Source organism: Equus quagga, chromosome 7 (assembly GCF_021613505.1).
Source record: "Equus quagga isolate Etosha38 chromosome 7, UCLA_HA_Equagga_1.0, whole genome shotgun sequence".
NCBI lineage: Eukaryota > Metazoa > Chordata > Mammalia > Perissodactyla > Equidae > Equus > Equus quagga.
Window position 1 is genome coordinate 79,595,516 of NC_060273.1, and position 24,301 is coordinate 79,619,816.

General features: G+C 37.8%; 1 protein-coding gene across 2 annotated transcripts in view; it reads right to left on the reverse strand.

Annotated features, from left to right (window-relative positions):
• CTNNA1 (catenin alpha 1) overlaps nt 1-24,301 on the reverse strand; it is a 182,397-nt gene that overhangs the window by 116,299 nt on the left and 41,797 nt on the right. For both annotated transcript variants that reach the window (XM_046665466.1, XM_046665467.1), the window contains exons 4-5: nt 1,229-1,395; nt 572-691 (exon numbers count right to left, since the gene is read on the reverse strand). In XM_046665466.1, coding sequence (XP_046521422.1) covers nt 572-691; nt 1,229-1,395 — 287 coding nt within the window. The remainder of the gene's footprint in view (nt 1-571; nt 692-1,228; nt 1,396-24,301) is intronic.

The following is a 24,301-nucleotide window of genomic DNA, read 5'->3' on the forward strand; positions in this document are numbered from 1 at the left end:
TCCCCGGTTTGGATCCTGGGCATGGGGCTACACACTGCTCATCAAGCCATGCTGTGGCAGCATCCCACATAGAAGAACTAGAATGACTTACAACTAGGATATACAACTATGCTTGGGGGCGTTTGGGGAGAAAAAGCAGAAAGAAAAAAAAAAGAAATACTTTAAAAGTGACGAAATATGGGGGGAGGAGTGAGATACTTTCTAATATAAAAGTAATTCCAGTATGTTTTAACTGGTTTAAGGTTTTTAAAAATCTGAATTAAACTCCACCACCAACTCAAGTTAATCTTTGAATGTACATAGTGAAAGCCAAGCAACCTTTCCAGACACTACTGCAAACTGCCAAGCTCCTTAAAATTTTCACAAGAATTAAAATAGAGCATAACATGAATGCAACTTAATTACACCTTTATTAACAACACTGAAAGGATACTTCATAAATTAAGTGTTTTAATGGGACTATATTGGCAGAGGGAGGTATTGGTACCTTCAGAAAACTTAGGTAAAATGGATTTTTCCCACTCGATAATAATATAAACAACTTTACTACATCCCTGAATCATAGCTTTACCTGTTGTCTTTTGGCTGCCATAATGTTCAGCTTGTCCACTTCAGGTTTCAGGGCTTTATACTGTATGCCTAAGTCTTGTTCAGTGCCAGCATTCCTCAGTTTTAAGATACCATCTTCCACCTATAAAACATAACCCCAAAAATAAAAATTCTAAGCAAGTCTGTATATAAAGACAATCTAGAATTTTTTTATTCCTTTTAACAGCTACTCAAATAGCAATCCGAACTTTCTCTTGAGTTTACACGGCCCTCAAATATTTGAGCAGCTATTACATGGGAGCTTTATAGGAGGTGGGAAGGACAGTATTATACTGACTTTTATCTAAAAGGATACAATTTAACACATCTGGGTTTCTCAACTCTGGAACTCTACTGGTACATGGAAATGTTTAATCACTACTGCAGAAAGGGAAGGAGTCAAAACAAAACCTCTGCTACAAGTTCTTCATTAGAACCAAGACAACACAGGCTCACAAGCCAGCATGATGTACACTTGGAACAGAAGAGTAAATGGAAATTAAACAAAAACACTACCAATCCATTTAGGTAAACCAGGCTGAAAACTAAACCAAATCCTAAGGAATGCTGAACTAAGTATGGCCAACAGCAGCCTCACTACGATAGAGAGAACAAATTACAGACACAGGCCTGTACTTACAACTTTCAGCTGAACAAGTAATTTGTAGACATCTGCCATGTCAGCCAAAATAAGCAGCCGGGTAACAGCAGAGAGCAAAGCTCGAGCTGCCCGAACCATGTTGCCACGCTTCACAGAAGAGCAAGGATCATCTGCAAACTCTCCCGCAGCACTCTTCATCAAATCACCTGTTTTACAGAATGACAAAACAAACTCAGGAATGAAGCAAATAAGTGGTCTACATTTAAAAAGATAAAAATAGTTTAAACTTTGTATGTTTCATGCACAGAATTTAGTTTAAGGGTTTTTATATTGTTGTTGTTTTTCTTTAGTTTGTTTTATTGCTGTCACTAGGAAAAGTACCCTCCTATATTGCTGGTCAAAGCACAGTATCTGGAAAGTGATTTGGCACTATATGTTAAGAGCCTTAAGAATACTTCTTTCCATTGATCTAATAATACTCCTTTCCAAAAAGGAGCATTATATGTATCCTAAGGAAAAAAAACCCAAGACTTAAGTGGGAGAAAAAATGGATCTAAGGCAACCTACCCTCACATCCACAGAATGATACAGAAATACAGCAACCATTATGTAGGACCACCACACTTCATTAATACCCCACTATCTAATGTGTGCAGGTCTAAGAGAGACTCACTGGTATGTGAAAAGACCGAGTTCAGTCACTGGCTCATTCATTTTCCTCATAGTAAAACACTGTCTACAGCTCAAATGCTCGACAGTAAGTATCTAGTTAAATTATGGTATAGCCTGTAATTGATTATGCAAATATTAAAATGAAAAATGTTGACTTATTTTGAACTCTTAAGCAGAAAAAAGACAAAACTATAAATGACGTAGTCTGTGTTTTAAAAAAAGAAAAAAGATTGCAATCAAAAGGCAAATAACAGTTATACCAGATTACAATGTGACTCTTTACATTGTTCTGTACTTATAAAAACATTTTCTATAGTGAACAGGTACTATATGCATAATTTAAAAAATTTAAGCTAAAAAAATATACATTTTACTACAGTTATTAGGACTATCCAGCTCATACAATCCTGAGTTCAACAATGCTAAGAATTTATTTATAACATTTCCTAGAGACTTGTAAAATAACTTATACTTTTGTTCATTTGTTTCTATTAATAATCATTTAAGGTGCCTCCTGTCCCTCTTTTCTTATAGCTGGAAGCAGCTGAAGGGCAAGGGCTTTGTCTGTTCCACCAGTTACACTGACAGTGCCTGTATGCGGACTATCTTTGGATTTCTGGAAAAGCAATTACTCCTTCCCTTGACTAAATGTGTCCACTTCAGATTAAAGCCTAACGGCCATTCACCCCCTCATCTCTTCCACAAATGTATGCTCAAGAAGCCTAGCTACATCTGAAGAAACCTAACCAATTTCTCCTAGCTAATTTAGTTGCAGAATATGAGCTTAGAGGGAAAAAAACGTTAAATTCACCCTCAGATTCATATATTAATTAGGCTTAGAAGCACCATATAGTACTAAGAGTAAAGACAAGCTCTGCGTATTTGTCAAGTCAGAAATAACTCACAATGAAGTATTTTATAGTTAAATGTTTTTCCTGGATCTAAGATACAGACATGGGAAGATACAGACATATGGCAACTACTATGTGAATACATAACATTAAAAGTGTTCTCGTATGATACTCAAAAAGATAGAACTCGGGACCAGCCTGGTGGCGCAGCAGTTAGGTGCACATGTTTCAATTCGGTGGCCCGGGGTTCGCCAGTTCAGATCCCAGGTGCAGACATGGCATCGCATGGCAAGCCACGCTGTGGTAGGCGTCCCATATATAAAGTAGAGGAAGATGGGCACAGATGTTAGCTCAGGGCTAATCTTCCTCGAAAAAAATTTTAAAAAAATAAAAAGATGGAACTCATGCATTCATTCAACAAATATTTGAGCACCACCATACATCAAAGACTATATTAGGCGTCAGTGATACAGTGCACAAGAAACAGCCCATGTCCTCATGGAGCTCTATGGAGGGAGGAAGAGAGACAAGCAAACAATTAAAAGCTGGTTAATGGGGCCAGTCCAGGGGCATAGTAGTTAGGTTCGCATGTGCCACTTCATCGGCCCAGAGTTCACAGGTTCAGATCCCAGGCACAGACATACACACTGCTCATCAAGCCATGCTGTGGTGGTATCCCACATACAAATCAGAGGAAGATCAGCACACACATTTGCTCAGCAATAATCCTCCTCAAGTAGAAAAAGGAGGATTGGCAACACATGTTAGCTCAGGGCCACTCTTACACATACACACATACACACACACACACACACACACACACAAGCTGATTGAGACAAGGCACCTGTACTCAAAGGCTTCACAAATTAGGGAGTATTGCAATGCAATCAGAATTGCAATAGCCCTGTAGACACGGTACTATGGGAAGATAGTAGGAAAAGCTATTTACTCATGGAAGAATTTGTCTCAAAGTCTTGCAGAAAAAAAAATTTGCCTTACACAGTATTAATATTAACATTAAACAAGAGATAGTGCCTTATACAATAAAGAGAATTTCACCTATTTATTAAGAGCTTGCTACACACTAAAACAACCAACCAAATCCACTGCCAGGAATACAAAGCTAAACAAGACTATACATGCTTTCAAATGGTTTATAATCCAGAAAAGAGGAATGTGATCATACAGAAATTATGTGGCATTTTAACATACAAGCTGTATGAAGGGCACACACTACCACATATGGTTTCAAAGGAGGAAGCACTAAAAACCAGTTTGGAGAAGAAGTGAAATGCCAGCAACAGTTTTATGAAAGACATGGTACTCTAAAATGGACTGTGCCCTCAAACGATAGGAAAGATCGTTGACAGGAGAGTTAGCACCTCAAGCAAAACAAACAGCAACATAATAATATCCAACATTTATTAAATGTCCATTCTATGGCACTATACATATTTTACTTAAACATATGAGCTGCCCAAAAAGTAGGTTGTATTAGCCTCTCTTTACCAATGAAACAACTAAAACTTAGACAGGTTAACTAACTTAATCACAGTCACTTAAAAGTAAATGGTAAAGCCAGGATTTGTAATACAAATGCTTATACTCTAGAACCACTTATCAAGCTGGGGTATACAATAAGAAGGCATGTTTGGTGACTGAGTTCTCTAGTCTAATTGTGAGGCGAGGGATGTGTACAGAAGGGGAAGATGAGGATGGAAAGACCATGAACAGAGTACGAAGAAAAATCCCTGAGCCAAAGAGGGAAGTCCAAGTCATAGACACACAGGATTAACCTAACAAAAGTACATACAATAAACCTGACCACAGAGCCAGGTCAGAAAGCCACAGTGAAGAGTCCAGGAAAGAACAGTAGTAAATTATAAAGGCAGGGATAAAATGATATAATAACCATTGATTATGAAGAGTGACGGAAAAGAAACCATCGAAGATTATTTAAAGGTTTCAAGCTAGGGTTGTCCTGAGACAGAGAAGAGGGCCAGAGCACTATACGGGTACACACGAATTGGGGAAGATTTAAGAAAAAACAAAAACCGGAGCCCTTGAGACTGTGAATTTAGGAGTAAGGGGAGGAAGACTGTGACAAGAGAAACAAAGAGAACCCAGATGACAAACTGTCAAAAACAAGAAGACAAGAATTTCCAAGAGAAAACTGGTCAACAAAATCAAATGCACACACACAGATCAATAGAACAGAATTGAGAATCCAGAAAGATAGTCAATTAATTTTCAACAAGGCTGCCAAGACGATTATATACAGAAAACCGTAAAGAATCCATCAAAAAACTCTTAGAGGGGGCCAGCGGCGTGGCCGAGCAGTTGAGTTTGTGCCCTCTGCTTCGGCGGCCCAGGGTTTCACCGGTTTGATCCTGGGAACGGAGATGACACTGCTCATCAAGCCATGCTGAGGCAGCATCCCACATGCCACGGCTGGAGGGACCTACAACTGAGAATACACAACTATGTACTGGGGGGCTTTGGGAGAAAAAGGAAAAAGAAAATCTTAAAAAAAAAAAAAAAACTCAGAAATAGTAAATGAATACAGTAAAGTTGCAGTATACAAAATCAACATATAAAAATCAGTTGTATTTCACTAACAATGAAGTAGCAGACAGAGAAATTAAGAATATAATCGCAACAAAAAGAATAAAATACCTAGGAATAAATTTAACCACAGGTGAAAGACCTGAACACTGAAAACTATAAAACATTGTTGAAAGAAACTGAAGAAGACACAAAGAAATGGAAAGTTATTCCATGCTCTTGGACTGAAAGAATTAACATAGTTACAATGTCCATACTTCCTAAAGCAGCCTACAGATTCAATGCAATTCCTACCAAAGTTCTGACATTTTTCCACAGAAATAGAACAAAGAATTCTAAAATGTAAATGGAACAAGAAAAGACCCCCCAAAAGCCAAAGGAATCCTGAAAAACAAGAACAAAGCTGGATGTACCACACTCCCTGATTTCAAAATATACTATAAAGCTATAGTAATCAAACATCGTGGTACTGGCACAAAAACAGATGGATCAGTGGAACAGAATCAACAGACCAGAAATAAATCCACACATCTATGGACAGCTAATCTTAAACAAAGGAGCCAAGAACATACAATGGAGGAAGGAAAATCTCTTCAATAAATGGTGCTGGGAAAAATGGACAGCCACATGCAGAAGAATGAAAGTAGACTGTTATCTTACACCACACACAAAAATTAACTCAAAATGGATTAAAGACTTAAATGTAAGACCTGAAACCATAAAACTTCTAGAAGAAAATATAGGCAGTACACTCTTTGACATCAGTCTTAGCAGCATATTTTCAAATACCATGTCTGACCAGGCAAGAGAAACAAAAGAAAAAACAAACAGATGAGACTACATCAAACTAAAAAGCTTCTGGGGACCGGCCCCATGGCCTAGTGGTTAAGTTCAGCACATTCTGGTTTAGCAGCCTGGGTTCAGTTTCCGGGCACAGACCTATACCACTCAGAGGCAGCTGTGCTATGACAGCAACCCACAAGGAAAAAAGAGGAAGACTGGCACAGATGTTAGTTCAGGGCAAATCTTCCTCAGGGGAAAAAAAAACCTACAAAAACCTACAAACCATATATCCAATAAGGGGCTAATATCCAAAATATATAAAGAACTCATACATCTCAACAACAAAAAAAAACAAACAACCCAATTTAAAAATGAGCAAAAGATTTGAACACATTTTTCTGAAGAAGATACACAGATGGCCAACAGGTACTTGAAAAGATCTTCAACACCACTAATTATTAGGGAAATGTATATCAAAACTACAATGAGACATCACTTCACACCCATTAAAATGTTTATAATTAACAAGACAAGAAATAACAAGTGTTGGGGAGGGTGTGGAGAAAAAGAAACTCTCATACACTGCTGGTGGGAATGCAAACTGGTGCAGCCACTATGGAAAACAGTATGGAGATTCCTCAAAAAATTAAAAATAGAAATACCATACGATTCAGCTATCCTACTACTCGGTATCTATCCAAAGAGCTTGAAGTCAGCAATTCCAAAAGTCCCATGCACCCCAATGTTCATTACAGCATTATTTACAACAGCCAAGACGTGGAAGCAACCTAAGTGCCCATCAACAGATGAATGGATAAAGAAGATGTGGTACGTATATACAATGGAATACTACTTGGCCGTAAAAAAAGAACAAAATCATCCCATTTGCAACAATATGGATGGACCTTGAGGGAATTATGTTACGTGAAATAAGCCAGACAGAAAAGGACAATCTCTGTATGACTCCACTCATATGAGGAATTTAAACATGTGGACAAAGAGAACAGATTAGTGGCTACCAGGGGAAAGGGGGGGGGTGTGGGGGGTGGGCACAAAGGGAGAAGGGGTGTACCTACAACACAACTGACAGACAATAATGTACAACTGAAATTTCACAAGATTGTAACCTATTATTAACTCAATAAAAATTTTTTTTTAAAAAAATTAAGAATAGAACTACCATATGATCCAGCCATTCCACTTCTGGGTAATTTATCCAAAGAACATGAAAACACGAATGAGTAAAAATATAGGCACCCCTATGTTCACTGCAGCATTATTCACAATAGCCAAGACTTGGAAACAACCTAAGCGCTCATCAAGGGAAAAACAGATAAAGAAGACATGATATATATACACAATGGAATACTACTCAGCTATAAAAAAAAAAAATGAAATCTTGCCATTTACCACAACATGGATGGACCCAAGTCGGACGGAGAAGGTCAAATACCATATGATCTCACTCATAAGTAGAAGACAAAAACAATAACAACAACAAACACACACACACACACATAGATACAGAGATTAGACTGGTGGTTACCAGAGGGGAAGGGGTGAGGGAGGAGGGTAAAAGGTGTGACTGGGCACACGTGTATGGTGATGGACGGTAATTAGTCTTTGGGTAGTGGCAAAAACATGATGTAGTCTACACAAAAATTAAAACATAATGATACACATCTGAAATTTATATAATGTTACAAATCAATGTTACCCAATAAAAAATAAATATTAATGATAAGGAGAAAAAATAAAAAATAAATAAAATAAAACAGGGGGATCAAGGCAGGCCTCATCAAAAAGATACCACTTGAGGAAAGTCTTCAAAAAGGAAGCACAGGAGCAAGGCGGCTATCTCAAGAAAACGTTCCAGGCAGAGGAAACACCAAGTCCAAGACCCTAGGGCACATGCACACTAAAACGATCTTGGAAGGCCAAGGAAGCCAGTGTGGCTGGCACAAAGGGAATAAAGAGGAGCAGCTTCGTGGGAGGTGCAAAAGCCAGATTTCAAGTGTAACAGAACAAGTCAGAAATAAGACTTTCAAAACCAATTCTTTCAAGAGGAAAAGTCAAAAGGCCCACTATGAAATTTTTCTCTGGGGGTGTGGGTATGTTTGTGTGTGTGTGTCTATAAGGGCAGGAGTATAATGGAAGAGAGTAGGATCATGAACTTAATAGAAACTGCAGCTTCACCACTGAATAGGTCTCCTTTTCCACAGTTGTACAAAAGAGGTGTATTAACAGGTAATCCTCACTTTGCACAGTAGTACGGTCTGTAAAAATGACCACAGAAGCTGAACCAGTGCAAAGTAACCTTAACCATCAATGGGAAAAACTACAATTGTCCTGTGACCTTTAAAATTTTGTCAAAAGGTTAAAAGCTCCTTTACTGCTGATTATAGATGTACACGGAAATGAATAGTACAACTAATATTTATCTAATACACTGTAACTTAAAACATTAAGAATACTGAGAATTAAAGTGTTTCATTTCTTCATAAGAAAACTACTCAAAAGTAGTTTTTGAACAAGGCTTGCCTTCTTCAACATTTAACTTAGGATACAGACACAGCATCTTCTCTATCCCTCAGCAAATTGGAATATTTCTTCCTAAGTTTGGATCAGTTTTCAACGTTTTATCCTTTGTACTTTCAATGTCATGAAATATCTCCACAAGTTCCTTTAATGTGAAGATTTTGACAACATCACTTCCTCTTGGACATCTACACCCTTTTCATTATAACCACTTTCCTCATTTATGTCAATAAGTTTGCCTTCACTAAGTTCCTCTGACTACATATCTAGAGTCTCAAACCCAGCAGTGTCAACATTTCCACAGTCAGCTATTTCCTCTATAACTTCATTTACATTCTATTCAAACTTAAATTCCAGGAGTACCACCTTTTGTTTCTCTGCTGCACTTTCATATTTGTTACTGAATTCCCTCTTTCAATGAATTCCCTCTTTCCGTGATCACTTTTTGTAAAATGCTTCACGTGGGTTTATCATTGGGAGACAAGACAACACAACTACACACTTTGGATCAAGTGAATAGTTGCAGTGACCAGTCACCTTCAGATCTTGAAAGAAGGGACATGACAGGTCAGTGATCATGATGCACATCTGTTAGAATGCAGTGATTTGTACATTTAAGCACTAGCAGCAAAAGTCTGTACTTTATGCCATCACTCACAGTTAACATACCATAGTAACTAAAATTTGAACCAGGTTATTGAGGGACCGGTGTTATTTAAAAACTGTGGTTATGGAAACTTGTGTACACTGGAACCGTGCAAAGTGAAGACTGTTTGTTATCTACCTCCCAGGGTTGCTGCAGAGATGAAATCAAATATTCAGCGGAGTGCTCAGAACAGTGCCTGCACTCCCATACTATCTATTATCACTACTGGATACATTGAGGGGGAGAGGGAGGCAAAAAGACACTAAAGACATAAAGAGATTCCAGGTCACAGAGAAGAACACACATAATGAGGACCACGAGAGGAAGTGAGAGCCATAAGAGGAGAAGTTCTTGTTCTCAGATGAGAAGTGAACACAGAGGTAGCAAGAGGCTTCCAGGGAATACGAAGCTTAGCAGGGTTGGAGAATCTCATTTTCTCAGAAGCCATAAGTGAGGATCTCCTAAAAACTGAGCAGTGAGGAAATGGAAATGTGGGTTTGAGGAGAGTGGGAGAGACTCTCAATCAGCTGCTATGGGAAATGAAAAAGGGACTTCATCTGAGGTAAATGAAAGAACTGTGGGCAGAGGTAAAGGCCCAAATTAGGCTGAACAGGATAAACTTAAAAGTAGATGCTTAAAACTATAGTCCACCCAAATGAATCAAAACTCTTCAATGATTGGCCTACATCCAAATAAAAAAGTGAAAATTCTTGTAGATAATTTTAAATTTACTTTTAATCACTTAATCTCACTATACTAATCCCCCAACTTTTCACCAACTCTAATCTCTCTTTTCACCATAACCTCCACTTCCTTCTAAATTCTCACTCCCACCCAGGTTCTTCTTAAGCAGTCTCATGCCTTCCACAGCTAGCACGATTTTAGCATTCCAAAACAATATCAAGGCAAATGACAGCAAATAAGTGGAACCAGAAGGGAAGCAAAGCAAATTAAATATATTTATATCTACCTTAATCTCTTTTAGCTCATAGCCATAATGGCAAATCTTCAACTTCATGGCTAATATATGCTACTAGTAATGAAAAAATACATCAGAAACATATTGTACGATGGATTAAAATGTTCAAATTTTCTCTACTCACAAAAATATGACCAAATATGCAAATAAGCCACTAGCTAAAAAGAAGGTCCTCTAGCTTCTGCTGAATGGTCACCTCTGCAAAAGGAAGATGACACTAAGATTGACTTGAGATGTTTAATAAGTTTTAAAAAAATACAAAAAAGAATCAAGAATTCTTTAAAAACAATAAAACTGTCAGTTTATAGAGCATACTTAAAAGAGTTATCAAAAGTACTCTTTCCACACACAAAAAAGCAAACTGGGAAAACTGAGGCAGACAGGCAATCAGTTCAAGGTCACGTGGTCAGCATAAAGTCTGAGAATATAACTGGGTCTTCCAGTGTTGTCCCAGGTTTGTCTCCAGTCAACTACACCACAGCTGGTATTAACTAAGATATAAAGGAGATGAAACTTGAGAGAATCCACTACTACTGTTCCATCTGCCACGAAATTAGATCTGTCAACATGCCGATCCCCTGGCATTTTCCCCTAACTAAGGTCAGGGGGAAAAAGTTAAGATCTGGAGTTCAAAACAAGGACAAAGGGCAGGGCCGGCCAGCGGCGCAGCGGTTAAGTGTGCACGTTCAGCTTCTCGGAGGCCCAGGGTTCCAATCCTGGGTGCGGACATGGCGCTGCTTGGCAAAAAGCCATGCTGTGGTAGGCGTCCCATGTATAAATTAGAGGAAGATGGGCATGAATGTTAGCTCAGGGCCAGTCTTCCTCAGCAAAAAGAGGAGGATTGGCAGCAGATGTTAGCTCAGGGCTAATCTTCCTCAAAAGAAAAAAAAAAAAAGGACAAAGGGCTCCTGTAGAGGAGTAAACCTAAAACCCCACAGTTCTACGTTAGAACAGAAGATGATCAAGGCCCTTCTGAAGCATCAAATATCTTCAGTAAATTTCCTTCACAGCAAAGCAACTTTTTATGAAGTTATAAGGAAAAGACAGGCTAAAAGTGTATGTGGGTGTGTTTGGGGGTGTCTGTTCATGTGTGAATGAGAGAGACAGACAGACAGTAAAAATAGAAAAAGAGAAGGCTTGGTTTTTCTTTTTTAACCTGAGCCTAGGAAACATGAGCTCTACTATGGTGCTCCTTTAAAACAAGAATATTTATTACAAGTAATGTTAATGAATATACACTATCCCCTCAGAAGACTATCTGGTATAGATAAAACAAAGTATTGCAACTGGGTCTGAATCCCAACTTCACTATTTGGCAGCTGTGTGACTTTGGGTTGCTTCACCTCTACCTCTGATTTCTCTTCTGTAAAATGAGAATACCATCTCCTACCTCAACAGGTTGTTTAGAAAATTAAATGAGGTAATAAATGCAAAACTCAGCAAATACTTTGTGCCCCTTCCACTTTCCCATTTAATTTCTCCAATTCTTAAACCTACTCAGAACGTGGTTGTTGTTCATACACCAACTGTTTCTTATGTTTTTAAAAATAAAGTCATGCAGGCCAGCCCAGTGGAGTAGTGGTTAAGTTCGCACACTCCACTTCAGCGTCCTAGGGTTCACAGGTTCAGATCCCAGGTGCAGACCTATGCACCATTCATCAGACTATGCTGTGGTGGCACCCCACATACAAAAGAGAGGAAGACTGCCACATCTAGATGTTAGCTCAGAGACAATCTTCCTCAAGCAAAAAGAGGAAGATTGGCAACAGATGTTAGTTCAGGGCCAATCTTCCTCACCAAAAAATAAAAAAAAATAAAGTCATGCTATCAAGTTTCCCAAAGGATGGGGAAAAACTGTCTTTTACCTTGTAATGCTGAAGCAGTGAAGGGGGAAGATCCTTCACTCCAACTTTCATAGTGCAGAAAGCAGTAAAAACCAGTCTTTTTGTGGTAATAGCTACAAAGCTTGACTTAGCTCCCCTTGCTGGGCCTTAGTTTTTCATCTGTTTTTATAAAGGCAGGGAATTAAGCCAATCCAAGTTTCCTTCCAGTTTCCTTCCAGATGAACTGGTCATCTCCCTCACCTATTCGATTTACAACTTCACATTCCAAAATCCCCATGCCATACTACAAGAACGGCTCCCAACCACAATGCCATAGCAGAGGGTCCCGAGTCCTCAGAAATCTAGCTATGAAAATATGTCTACAGCCTTCAAAAGTCCTCCAAGAAGACCCAACAGATAGAGCAAAGTTATATCTTCCCTAAAAAAATACTAAGGGTACTTCTAATATATTCCTTGGTCAAAACTTTTTCTACCTTTAGGTCCAGAAAAAGACAAAAACTTTGCCAGCCCAGCAGAGGAAAATGGTTTATCTTTTGTAAATTAAATAATTCACCCCTCAAGGTGGCTTTATTAATGAAAATTTTTTTTTAATTTCGACCTTAAACAGATAATAGAAGAAATAAATAGAAGCAGATAGATAAGCTTCACTGAACAATGAGAATAAAGATCACCATGTGTTTATCCTGGAGGTGGGATGGGGAGACTAAATCAACACATACGAAGGTATCAACAGAGGTGGCATACTACAAGGTGGCATATAGCCTGACGGGTGATTATTTTCTGCTGTTTGGTTTTTTTTAAACTTTCTATAATGAATATACTTTTAAAGAAAAAGGTTTTAAATGATCAAATAAAATAAAATAAAATAAAGATTAAAAAAATTAAAGATAAAATATCTTTAATTCATGTCTCTGAGACATAAAACTTGGGGTTTTCCTAGAAAGGAATAACCTAAAGCACTCAAAAAAAGTCTATATACCAAAGTTTTTTCTAAGGTATAAAAATCCCACGGCAACTTGTGTCGCTGCAAAAAGAAAAAAGTAAAATTAGCATACATTATGAAATATAAAAGCTTTGTGAAAACAGCTATTTTAAGAGGTTCATCCAAAATACGGGTAAGCCAAGTGACAAAATAAGGAGGCATCTGCAGCCCCAGTCTCACTGTCATTATTTTTTGTTTAGTTGCTGCAGGAGAAGTTCCACTATTATACAGAGACCTTAAGCAGACATTTCTTAAAGAGAATGTTTTATGAGAGCATACTGTTTGTTATCAATTGCCAAATCCAACCAAGAAAGATATTTTAAGATATCCACCTGAATATGATTTTGAGGACCAGCAAATAGCCCTGTGTCAAAATGACAGAAGCTTCCAGGATAAGAGTTAAAAGCCACTTACCATCTTAAACATGTTAAAATTATTTATTCATTTCAGGATCAATTTCACGGCCATATGGGGAATTAAAATTCCCCCTCTCCCACTGATTTCCCAGAGGATCCTGATCGAATCACTTTGATCTCTTTATCTCAAAATCATTTTAAACGTCTAAAGTTTTCTCTTCTCAAATATCTCATAATATACTTGTTAACAATGGCAGCCTTTAGTCTTTAAAATAAAAAACTGTCCTATTTACCACACTGCTTTCAAATTTTTGAAAAGCAATGAGACTCTGGCCATAACAATATTAAAAACAAATCTTTAGTTTTTCTGGTTCAAAATAACCTCCTTAAATCATGTTACTCTTTAGAAGACATTATTCAGCCATTAAAAATTATGTTGTAGACTAGTTAATGACACTGAAAGATGGTCAGGATCCATTAAGTGAAAAAAGTAAATGACACAATCAAGCAAAACATATTTCCACCCACATGAGTAGTATACTCATAGAAAACAAATTAGAAGGGTCTACACCAAAATGTTAACCACTGGTTTCATTTCTGGTTAACAAAAGTATAGCTGATTTTTATTTTCTTCTTTTTGCTTTTACTATCAAAAACATGTTCATTGCAGAAAATTAACTTTTATTTTTATTTATTTATTTTTTTGAGGAAGATTAGCCCTGAGCTAACTGCTGCCAATGCTCCTCTTTTTGCTGAGGAAGACTGGCCCTGAGCTAACATCCGTGCCCATCTTCCTCTACTTTATATGTGGGACGCCTACCACAGCATGGCTTGCAAAGTAGTGCCATGTCCACACCCAGGATCCAAACTGGTGAACCCCGGGCCACCAAAGTGGAATGAGCAGACTTAACCACTGTGCCACTGGGCCGACCGCTAACTTTTATTTTTTTTAAATGCCTTTAATTATAGCCAAGGAGTAGCCAGAAGAAGAAAAATAAAAGAGTAAGCAACCAACATCACAGGTAAGTCTGTTGTAAACCACCCTGTACTTAACAGCTTGGCATCTTTTTACACAGTAAAAAGTAAAAAACACACAGCCCTAGATTTGAAGACCTAAAACTTCCTTATCATGGATTCTTAATTCTTGAAATCACTTTTTTAGTGCGTTAGCTCCACTGATAAACCTCCTTTATACCAAATTCTATTAAATATATCTGATTAAGGGATCTCATCAAAGTGATATAATTGTTCTTATCTCTTCATCATTCCACTAACTTACTCTCTTTTTCTTTTCTTTTCTTTTTTTTGTTTTTTTGTGAGGAAGATTGGCCCTGAGAGAACATCTGTTGCCAATCTTCCTCTTTTTGCTTGAGGAAGAGTGTCCCTGAGCTAACAACTGTGTCAATCTTCCTCCACTTTATACATGTGATGCTGCCACAGCATGGCTTGATGAGTGGTGTTTAGGTCTGCGCCTGGGATCTGAACTCACGAACCCCAGGCTGCTGAAACAGAGGGCAGGAAACCAACCACTACGCCACCGGGCTAGCACCCCACTAACTTTCATTTACAAAATAATAAACTGTCAGGACCAAGGCTTCACAAAATTATCTGCTAACTTCAAGACAATCAAGAATTAATGCTCATTCCCCAACCTGGTCCCCTCCCTTCCCCCAACTCCCCAAATTTTTTAGTTCACTTTCCATGATCTGGTAATAAAATAAGACATTTTCCACACTTGCCAATGAAGATAAACTGGCAATATAGTTGCAAAGAATAACAGATTTCATAACTTAGTCCTTATGGGAAAGAACCAAATGGTGGTATATATTTAGCATAACCCACATGCCCTGTGACATGAGGATGAACCTGAATAAAAACATTTAATTCTCTCTACCTTCACCTTTCTATTCATCAACAGGGGATATTTGGCAAAAACAACAGACTCCATGGATGATAACTCCATAATTATAGAAAAATTGACAATGATTCAAAGAATTCCTGACAGATGCTTTAAGAGAACTTTCCTGGGGTGCCATTTTTAATCTACAAAACTGTTATCTTTTGAAAATCACCCAGGAAATAAACATTTAATATGATGTTATTTAAATACTATAAGCCTATCTGAATCAGTTTAGAGAGAACCTAGAAAAACTCTCAACCTACACCCTTCCCCATACCCTGAGGGTAAAGAAAGGACTTTGAAATTTCTTTTTCCAGCCAACAGAATGGATTAAAAAAAAAAGTTAAAGTACCACACATATTCATGTTCTCATTTTCCTTACTAATTCAAGTGTGCCCTGCTGCTATTCAGAAACACTCCAAAGAGAGGCACTTACTTCCTGATTACACATTCAAATAAATGCATAACATGCATTTCAACTTGGAATCACTTTCTTATGAAATTAACTAGTAGAAACCACGTTACTGCAGCATCATGGTTGAAGTCATGCCAAAGTCAAAATTTTAATACCTAACTTCTCAGCTACACTGTACAAATATATATTCAGGAAATTATATTACCCAGTGTGACATAAAAGTATTATTATCCTGGTCAGTGTTATTTATTTTTGTGAGTTTAACAAGATAGACTTTAAAAAAAAAAAGAGGAGCAACTTCAAAATAACAAGAAACATTAGAATTTAATAACTTCATTCTCCTTTCCTCACTTCCAAACTGGCTACACCAGAACCCAAGTCACTGCAAAGCAGCATATGCTCACACAAGGTTAGTGATCCAGAAGCAGACAGCATCCTTGACACATCCCAAGTCAAAGAAAATAGAGCTTCTACCCCAGAGACATACAGTTTAAGTCAGACAGACAACTTTAAGACATAAAACACTCAGATGACAACCAGTTAATGATTTTTTGAAATTTATATTTTGCTTTTCCTGCTCTAGTTAAATGAAGAGCTAGAGAAAATGGATTAAATGGTGAGAGTGGAGAAATGGGGGTCAATAAAGAACAAGTTTTAAATTAATCACAGTCTTGAGGAACATACGAAGGGTAGGAATTGGAGTGGGAGCACTTCTAATAACAGGCCAGCCATCAGAGAATCACATGAAAAGAGATATCCACAACAATGAGAGGAGAAAACAGGATAAAAAATGTACCAAGATGGCAAGGGGAAAAGACAGGAAACAAATGAAAAGCTAGAACTCAAAGCAAGAGTATGAGAAAAATGAGCTGATTTCTTCTTAGATTTAATGAAGAAAGTGATCACACTAATCTGAAAATCTATTTAACTTAATTTTAATCTCTTTCAAAATGTTAAATGTTTCTCTGCTATTGCTCTTCTAGAGCATCATTATTAACACTTTTTGAAACCCACAGTCAACATTTCAGGGTAGGAATGCTTGTTTGTCATTTTTCTCCTGCGAAAAATTAAAGAGCCCATATATAATATCAAGCTCATGATCCCAGCCTGATTAAAACCACACGAACAAGATCAGACAAATTAAAATGCAATCTCTCACACACACCCACACAAAGCTCCTCAAAGCTATGTTTCAAGTCTTCACACCATGAATTTAGCAAATCCAGACTCCACTCCATCTTCTGTCTACCTCTCAAACCCTACTTGAAAACAATCACTGACAGTTGCTTTGTCCTGATCACATCTGCCTTTTAACATCTATCTTCCAAGCTGCCTATATTAGATGTGGGTACATTAGTCTGAAGCTGTCAACATCTGCACCGGACAGGAGACCAATTTTCACCCTCTTCAACCCGACTCTAGTCAGTTGCCAGGGAGAAAATTATGCCTCAAGAGCCTGACAGCTTGTGCTCAATATCCTTTCGTCAGGGTTAAAACACATCATTATTTTCCTTAAAATTGCTTTGCCACAATTCACAATGGGGAAAAAAAAAGTGTGTATATATATATATACACACACACACACGTATATATACACATATATATGTGCACACATACACTTCTTCATTATGTGTGTGTATATATATTTTCTCCCTATACACCAATCATTCAAGCCATACCAAGGAAGATGGCATCTATGTCCTCAATTTCACTACTGAGATAAATAAATAGAATGTCTCAATATCAATTAAAAACCCTCATTGCCTATCCCCTCTTCATGACAATGTCCTAAGAGACCATCAGTTTTATCTGACTGGGTGCTTTCAAGATTTAAAAAAGCTGAGAAGATATCTGTGCAACAAGACCATTACAGAATATGCTCACCAATCAACTACAGCTGCTAAGATTGCGCAGATGCCAGCAAACTCAACAGTTTCAACTCTATTGTTTTAGTAGACCAATAAATACTGCTTTCATGCTCTAAAAATGACAAGACACTTTCTACAGAAAAGATGGTTCCTTTAATGATTGAGACCCAGTATTGAACAACACTGACTGCTCTCAATAAGTTGAAGTTCCACTCCTACTCAAGGACAATGCACTTGCACTATAATAAAAACTTACCTGAATTGGAATAATGATCCACAAGTCAGAACTTGTAAAGAAAAGCGTCCAAAGAAATCTTAAGACGAATATTGCCTAAACATACATAGACGTGAAAGAGGAGAAACTACAAGACAAACATTAAAGTGTTTACTTCCTATTTATTGGACAAGGATATTTAGTAAAAAAATTTACTCTATTTTCACCTTCTAGCCATTTAGGGAGATGGGGTATGTAGGTGCCACTATTAAATGCTTTTTCAAAATTGGAGAAGAGGCTGTAATGAATTATCCAAAGGTTTCCATGTTGTCCACCATGTGAGTAACAGCACAGACATGAGAGGTAACCAGCTGTGGTTAGCGGTATGGCAATCAAAACCAAATGGTCTGGTAGGCAGTCAAAGTCACTGGCTTTAGCTGTAATCCTTGCTCTATTCAATAGAATTCAACAACCTTTTCCAGGACTACCATAAATCTTGTCCCATCATTAAAACCCTTACAGACACACAATCATGTTGATTTTCAAATCCAAGTTAATTCTACTTCCACAATATCAACAGATTAGTGATGGAAATCTAAAAGATTAGCACCTTCGGCCCAATCAACTATATCTCAATCTTGAAAATCTGGTAGAATTCCAATCAATAAGAAAAATAAAAGGGCTTCAACAATCAAAAGAGCACTTATTTTATAGATATCTATCACTGCCCAAGGGGTTCTCACAAGCACCATGATATTTCAGATATATTAATAAACAACCACAGGGGCCAGCCCGGTGGCACAGTGGTCGTTTGCACGTTTTGCTTTGGCAACCCAGCATTTGCCAGTTCAGATCCCAGGTGCAGACCTATGCACAGTTTATCAAGCCATTCTGTGGCAAGTGTCCTACACATAAAATAGAGGAAGATGGGCATGGATGTTAGCTCAGGGCCAATCTTCCTTAGCAAAAAGAGGAGGACTGGTGGCAGAGGTTAGCTCGGGGCTAATCTTCCTCAAAGGGAAGGGAAGAGGGAGGAGGAGTAGGGGGAGGGGGAGGGTAGGGAAGGAAAGGAAAAAAAAACAAGCACGAAGAAATGGCCAAAAGCAGTTACCTCCAAATAATGCAATTTTTTTTAACACAAAGTAGCACTTCACACCTATAAAGACAGCAAAAAATTTTAATGGAGTATCCCTTACTTGTCAAGAAGGATAATTTGTTTCTGTTCCACATCATTTTATTATACCTCTTGTTACTTTGAAGAACTCTCCCATTATTTGTCCTGTGATGAACATGTGAGCCATGCTAGCTAATCACTAGATCTGCTTCACTGCTGAGCATGACCCAAGCAAAGCTAGTTAGTCCCCTCTATGACTAAGACACAGACACTGAGGAAGAAAAGTTCTTTTTCTGCTGAGATAACAAAACTAGGATGACCACCTCAAACTATACGTGAGCATCTTGTACAATGCGTACATATGAAAATAAAGGTACACTGAAATACCTGCAGCAAAGTGATGAAGAAAGCCTCACATTCTTTCAGTCAGTCACATCTACAGGTGCCTGAACTCAGGATCTACTCCTGGAATTCTCAATTACAAAGGCCCATAAACTCCCATTCTGCTTAAATAAGTTTGAGTTGAGTTTCTGTAACTTGTAATTCGTAAGGTTATACGAACATTAGAAAACCAAAGATAGAACCCTACTAGAGAATAATTTAGGAATACATTTTAAAAGCCCCAAAACCTAGGTCCCTGAGGAAACTTTCTGAATCTAAGTTACACAGGTATATATATTTGTAAAACTTCATCAAACCATAGACTGAATTGTACACTTTGTTGTATATAAATTATACTTTAATTTCTAAAAAAGACCTGTGCCCCTACATTCCTACTCCTGGAAATGCATCTTATGGATATAATTCCTGTTAAGAAAAGGAAAACACTGTATGTACATAGTATTCACTTACTACAGCATTATTTATATCAAAAACATAAAGACAACCTCTTATATATAGAAAACCCCAAAGAATCCATTGGAAAACTGTTAGAAGTAATCAACAACTACAGCAAAGTTGCAGGTATAAAATCAATTTGCATAAATCAGTAGCATTTCTATACTCCAGTAATGAACCAACAGAAAAAGAACTCAAGAATACAATACCACTCACAATCGTAACAAAAAGAATAAAATACCTTGGGGTAAATTTAACTAAGGAAGTGAAGGACCTATATAATGAAAATTACAAGGCCTTTCTGAGAGAATTGGATGACGACATAAGGAGATGGAAAGACATTCCATGTACATGGATTGGAAGAATAAACATAGTTTAAATGTCCATTCTACCTAAAGCAATCTACAGATTCAACCCCATCCCAATCAGAATCCCAATGACATTCTTTACAGAATTAGAACACAGAATCCTAAAATTCATATGGGGCCACAAAAGACCCCGAATTGCTAAAGCAATCCTGAGAAAAAAGAACAAAACGGGAGGCATCACAATCCCTGACTTCAAAACATACTACAAAGCTACAGTAATCAAAACAGCATGGTACTGGTACAAAAGCAGGTGCACAGATCAATGGAAGAAAATTGAAAGCCCAGAAATAAAACCACACATCTATGGACACCTTATCTTTGACAAAGGAGCTGAGGGCATACAATGGAGAAAAGAAAGTCTTTTCAACAAATGGTGCTGGGAAAACTGGAAAGCCACATGTAAAAGAATGAAAATTGACCATTCTTTTTCACCATTCACCAAAATAAACTCAAAATGGATTAAAGACCTAAAGGTGAGACCTGAAACCATAAGGCTTCTGGAAGAAAACGTAGGCAGTACACTCTTTGACATCAGTATTAAAAGGATCTTTTCGGACACCATGCCTTCTCAGAGAAGGGAAACAATAGAAAGAATAAACAAATGGGACTTCATCAGATTAAAGAGCTTCTTCAAGGCAAATGAAAACAGGATTGAAACAAAAAAACAACCCACTAACTGGGAAAAAATATTTGCAAGTCATATATCTGACAAAGGCTTAATATCCTTAATATATAAAGAGCTCTCGCAACTCAATCACAAAACATCAAACAACCCAATCAAAAAATGGGCTGGAGACATGAACAGACATTTCTCCAAAGAAGATATACTGATGGCCAATAGGCACATGAAAAGATGCTCATCATCGCTGATCATCAGGGAAATGCAAATCAAAACTACACTAAGATATCACCTTACACCCGTTAGAATGACAAAAATATCTAAAACCAATAGCAACAAATGTTGGAGAGGTTGCGGAGAAAAAGGAACCCTCATACACTGCTGGTGGGAATGCAAACTGGTGCAGCCACTATGGAAAACAGTATGGAGATTCCTCAAAAAACTAAAAATAGAACTACCATACGATCCAGCCATCCCACTACTGGGTATTTATCCAAAGAGCCTGAAGTCAGCAATCCCAAAAGTCCTGTGCACCCCAATGTTTATTGCAGCACTGTTTACAATAGCCAAGACGTGGAAGCAACCTAAGTGCCCATCAACAGACGAATGGATAAAGAAGATGTGGTACATATATACAATGGAATACTACTCAGCTGCAAAACAGAACAAAATCATTCCATTTGCAATAACATGGATGGACCTTGAGGGAATTATGTTAAGTGAAATAAGCCAGCAAGAGAAAGATAATCTGTGTATGACTCCACTCATATGAGGAATTTAAAACTATGGACCAAGAACAGTTTAGTGGATACCAGGGGAAAGGTGGGGTGGGGGGTGGGCACAAAGGGTGAAGTGGTGCACCTACAACATGACTGACAAACATTAATGTACAATTGAAATTTCACAAGATTGTAACCTATCAATAACTCAATAAAAAAAAATCAAAAAAAAAAAAAAACATAAAGACAACCTTTAAGTTCCAATAAGAGGGAAATGATGCAATAGAAAGTATGTAGTTCTAAAGATTATAAATTCTGGGGCTGGCCCTGTGGCCTAGTGGTTAAGTTCAGCACATTCTGCTTCAGCAGCCCAGGTTTGGTTCCCGGGCACAGACCTATACCAGTCAGCATCAGCCATGCTGTGGCGGGAACCCACATACAAAATAGAGGAAGACTAGCACAGATGTTAGCTCAGGGCTAATCTTCCTCAAGCAAAGAGAGGAAGATTGGCAACAGATGTTAGCTCAGGGAGAATCTTCCGCAGCAAAAAAAAGATTATAAATTCCAAGGTTACACTAACTCATCAAAAATGTCTCTAACTAGGGGCTGGCCCCGTGGCCAAGTGGTTAAGTTTGCATGCTCCGCTGCAGGCGGCCCAGTGTTTCGTTGGTTCGAATCCTGGGAGCGGACGTGGCACTGCTCATCAAACCACACTGAGGCGGCGTCCCACATGCCACAACTAGAAGGACCCACAATGAAGAATATACAACTATGTACCAGGGGGCCTTGGGGAGAAAAAGGAAAAAATAAAATAAAAAAAAACAAAAAAAAAAATGTCTCCAACTAGAGTTACATTTTTAAACAGAAAATAATAAACTGATATCAAAGCTAGAATTAACACTAGGGTAAAATGCATATGCATGTAGCCAAAGACCTGAAAGGGAATATAAAATTAAATAAATATAAAACACTATTTTAATTTTTTAAAAACTGAAATAGTATAAATCTAAGAAAACAGACACAGGACTTTTTTGCTAAACACTGATGAAAGAATTCACAAAAGATCTAAATAGATGGAAAGATATTTTGTTCATGAATTGGAAGACTCATTATAGTAAAAATATCAATTCTCCCCAAATTGATTACAAGTTAAATGTAATTCCTATCACAATCTCAGATTTTTTGTATATATAGACAAGATTAGCTAAAACTTACATAGAAAAGTTAAAGAACAAGAATAGCTAAAACAATTTAGAAAAATAATAAAGTGAGAAGAATCACTCTACCCAACTCATATAGCTACAGCAATAAATACTATGTGGTATTGGCAGAGGGACAGACATATAGATCAACGGAAAAAGACAGAGAATCCAAAAATACTCCCACACAAGTACAGCTGATCAATTTTTAACAAGTGTGCAAAAGCAATTCAATGCAGAAAAAACAAATTTTTCAACAAATAAAAATCAGAGTGGAAATAAAAGAAATAGAACAAAAAGGACAACAGAAAAGATCAATGAAACTGAGAGCCGGTTCTTTGAAAAGATAAATAAAATTGGCAAACCCTTAGCTAGACTCACTAAGGAAAAAAGTGATAAGGCTCAAACAAAATCAAAAATGAAAAAGGAGAAAATACAATGGAAACAACAGAAATACAAAGCATTATAGGAGAAAACTATGAAAAGCTATACACCAACAAATTGGATAACTTAGAAGAAATAGACATTTCTTAGAATTATACCACCTTCTAAAACTAAATCAAGAAGAAACAGAAAATCTGAATAGACCAATCATTAGTAAAGAGACTGAACCACTAATCAAAAACCTCCCAAAAAACAAAACTCCAGGACCAAACAGCTTCTCTGGTGAATTCTACTAAACATTCAAAGAAGAATTAATACCTATCCTTCTCAATTTCTTCCAAAAAATTTAAGAGGAAGGGACACTTCCTAATTCATTTTATGAGGTCAACATTACCCTGATAGCAAAACCAGACAACTACACACAAGAAAGGAAAATTAGGGGGCCAGCCCAGTGGCTGAGTGGTTAAAGTTCTGCACACTCCACTTCAGCAGCCCGGGTTCATGGGTTCAGATCCTGGGTATGGGCCTACTCCCCTCATCAGTCATGCTGTGGAGGCATCTCACATGCAAAGTAGAAGACGACTGGGGCCAGCCCAGTGGCACAGTGGTTAAGTTCATATGCTCCACTTCAGCAGCCCAGGGTTCACAAGTTTGGATCCTGGGTACAGACCTAGCACCACCCATCAAGTCATGCTGTGGCAGCATCCCACATAAAATAGAGGAAGACTGGCACAGATCTTAGCTCAGCAACAATCTTCCTCAAGCAAAAAGAGGAACATTGGTGCAGATGTTAGTTCAGGGCTAATCTTCCTCAAGCAAAAAAAAAAACAGTAGGATGAACAACAGATGTTCGCTCAGGGCAAATCTTCCTCAGAAAGCAAAACGAAGCAAAAAACATGAAAATTATAGGCCAATATCGCTGAAGAATACAGAGGCAAAAATCCTCAACAGAATATTAGCAAATTGATTACATTAAAAGTTTCAGACACCATGATCAAGTGGGATTTATGACACGGATGCAAAGATGGTTCAACATCCACAAATCAATGTGATACACCACATTAACAAAATGAAGAATGAAAGTCATGGAGGCCGGCCCGGTGGCGCAGCGGTTAAGTTCGCACGTTCTGCTTCTTGGCAGCCTGGGGTTCGTCAGTTCAAATCCCGGTGCGAACATGGCACCGCATGGCACACCATGCTGTGGTAGGCGTCCCACATATAAAGTAGAGGAAGATGGGCACGGACGTTAGCTCAGGGCC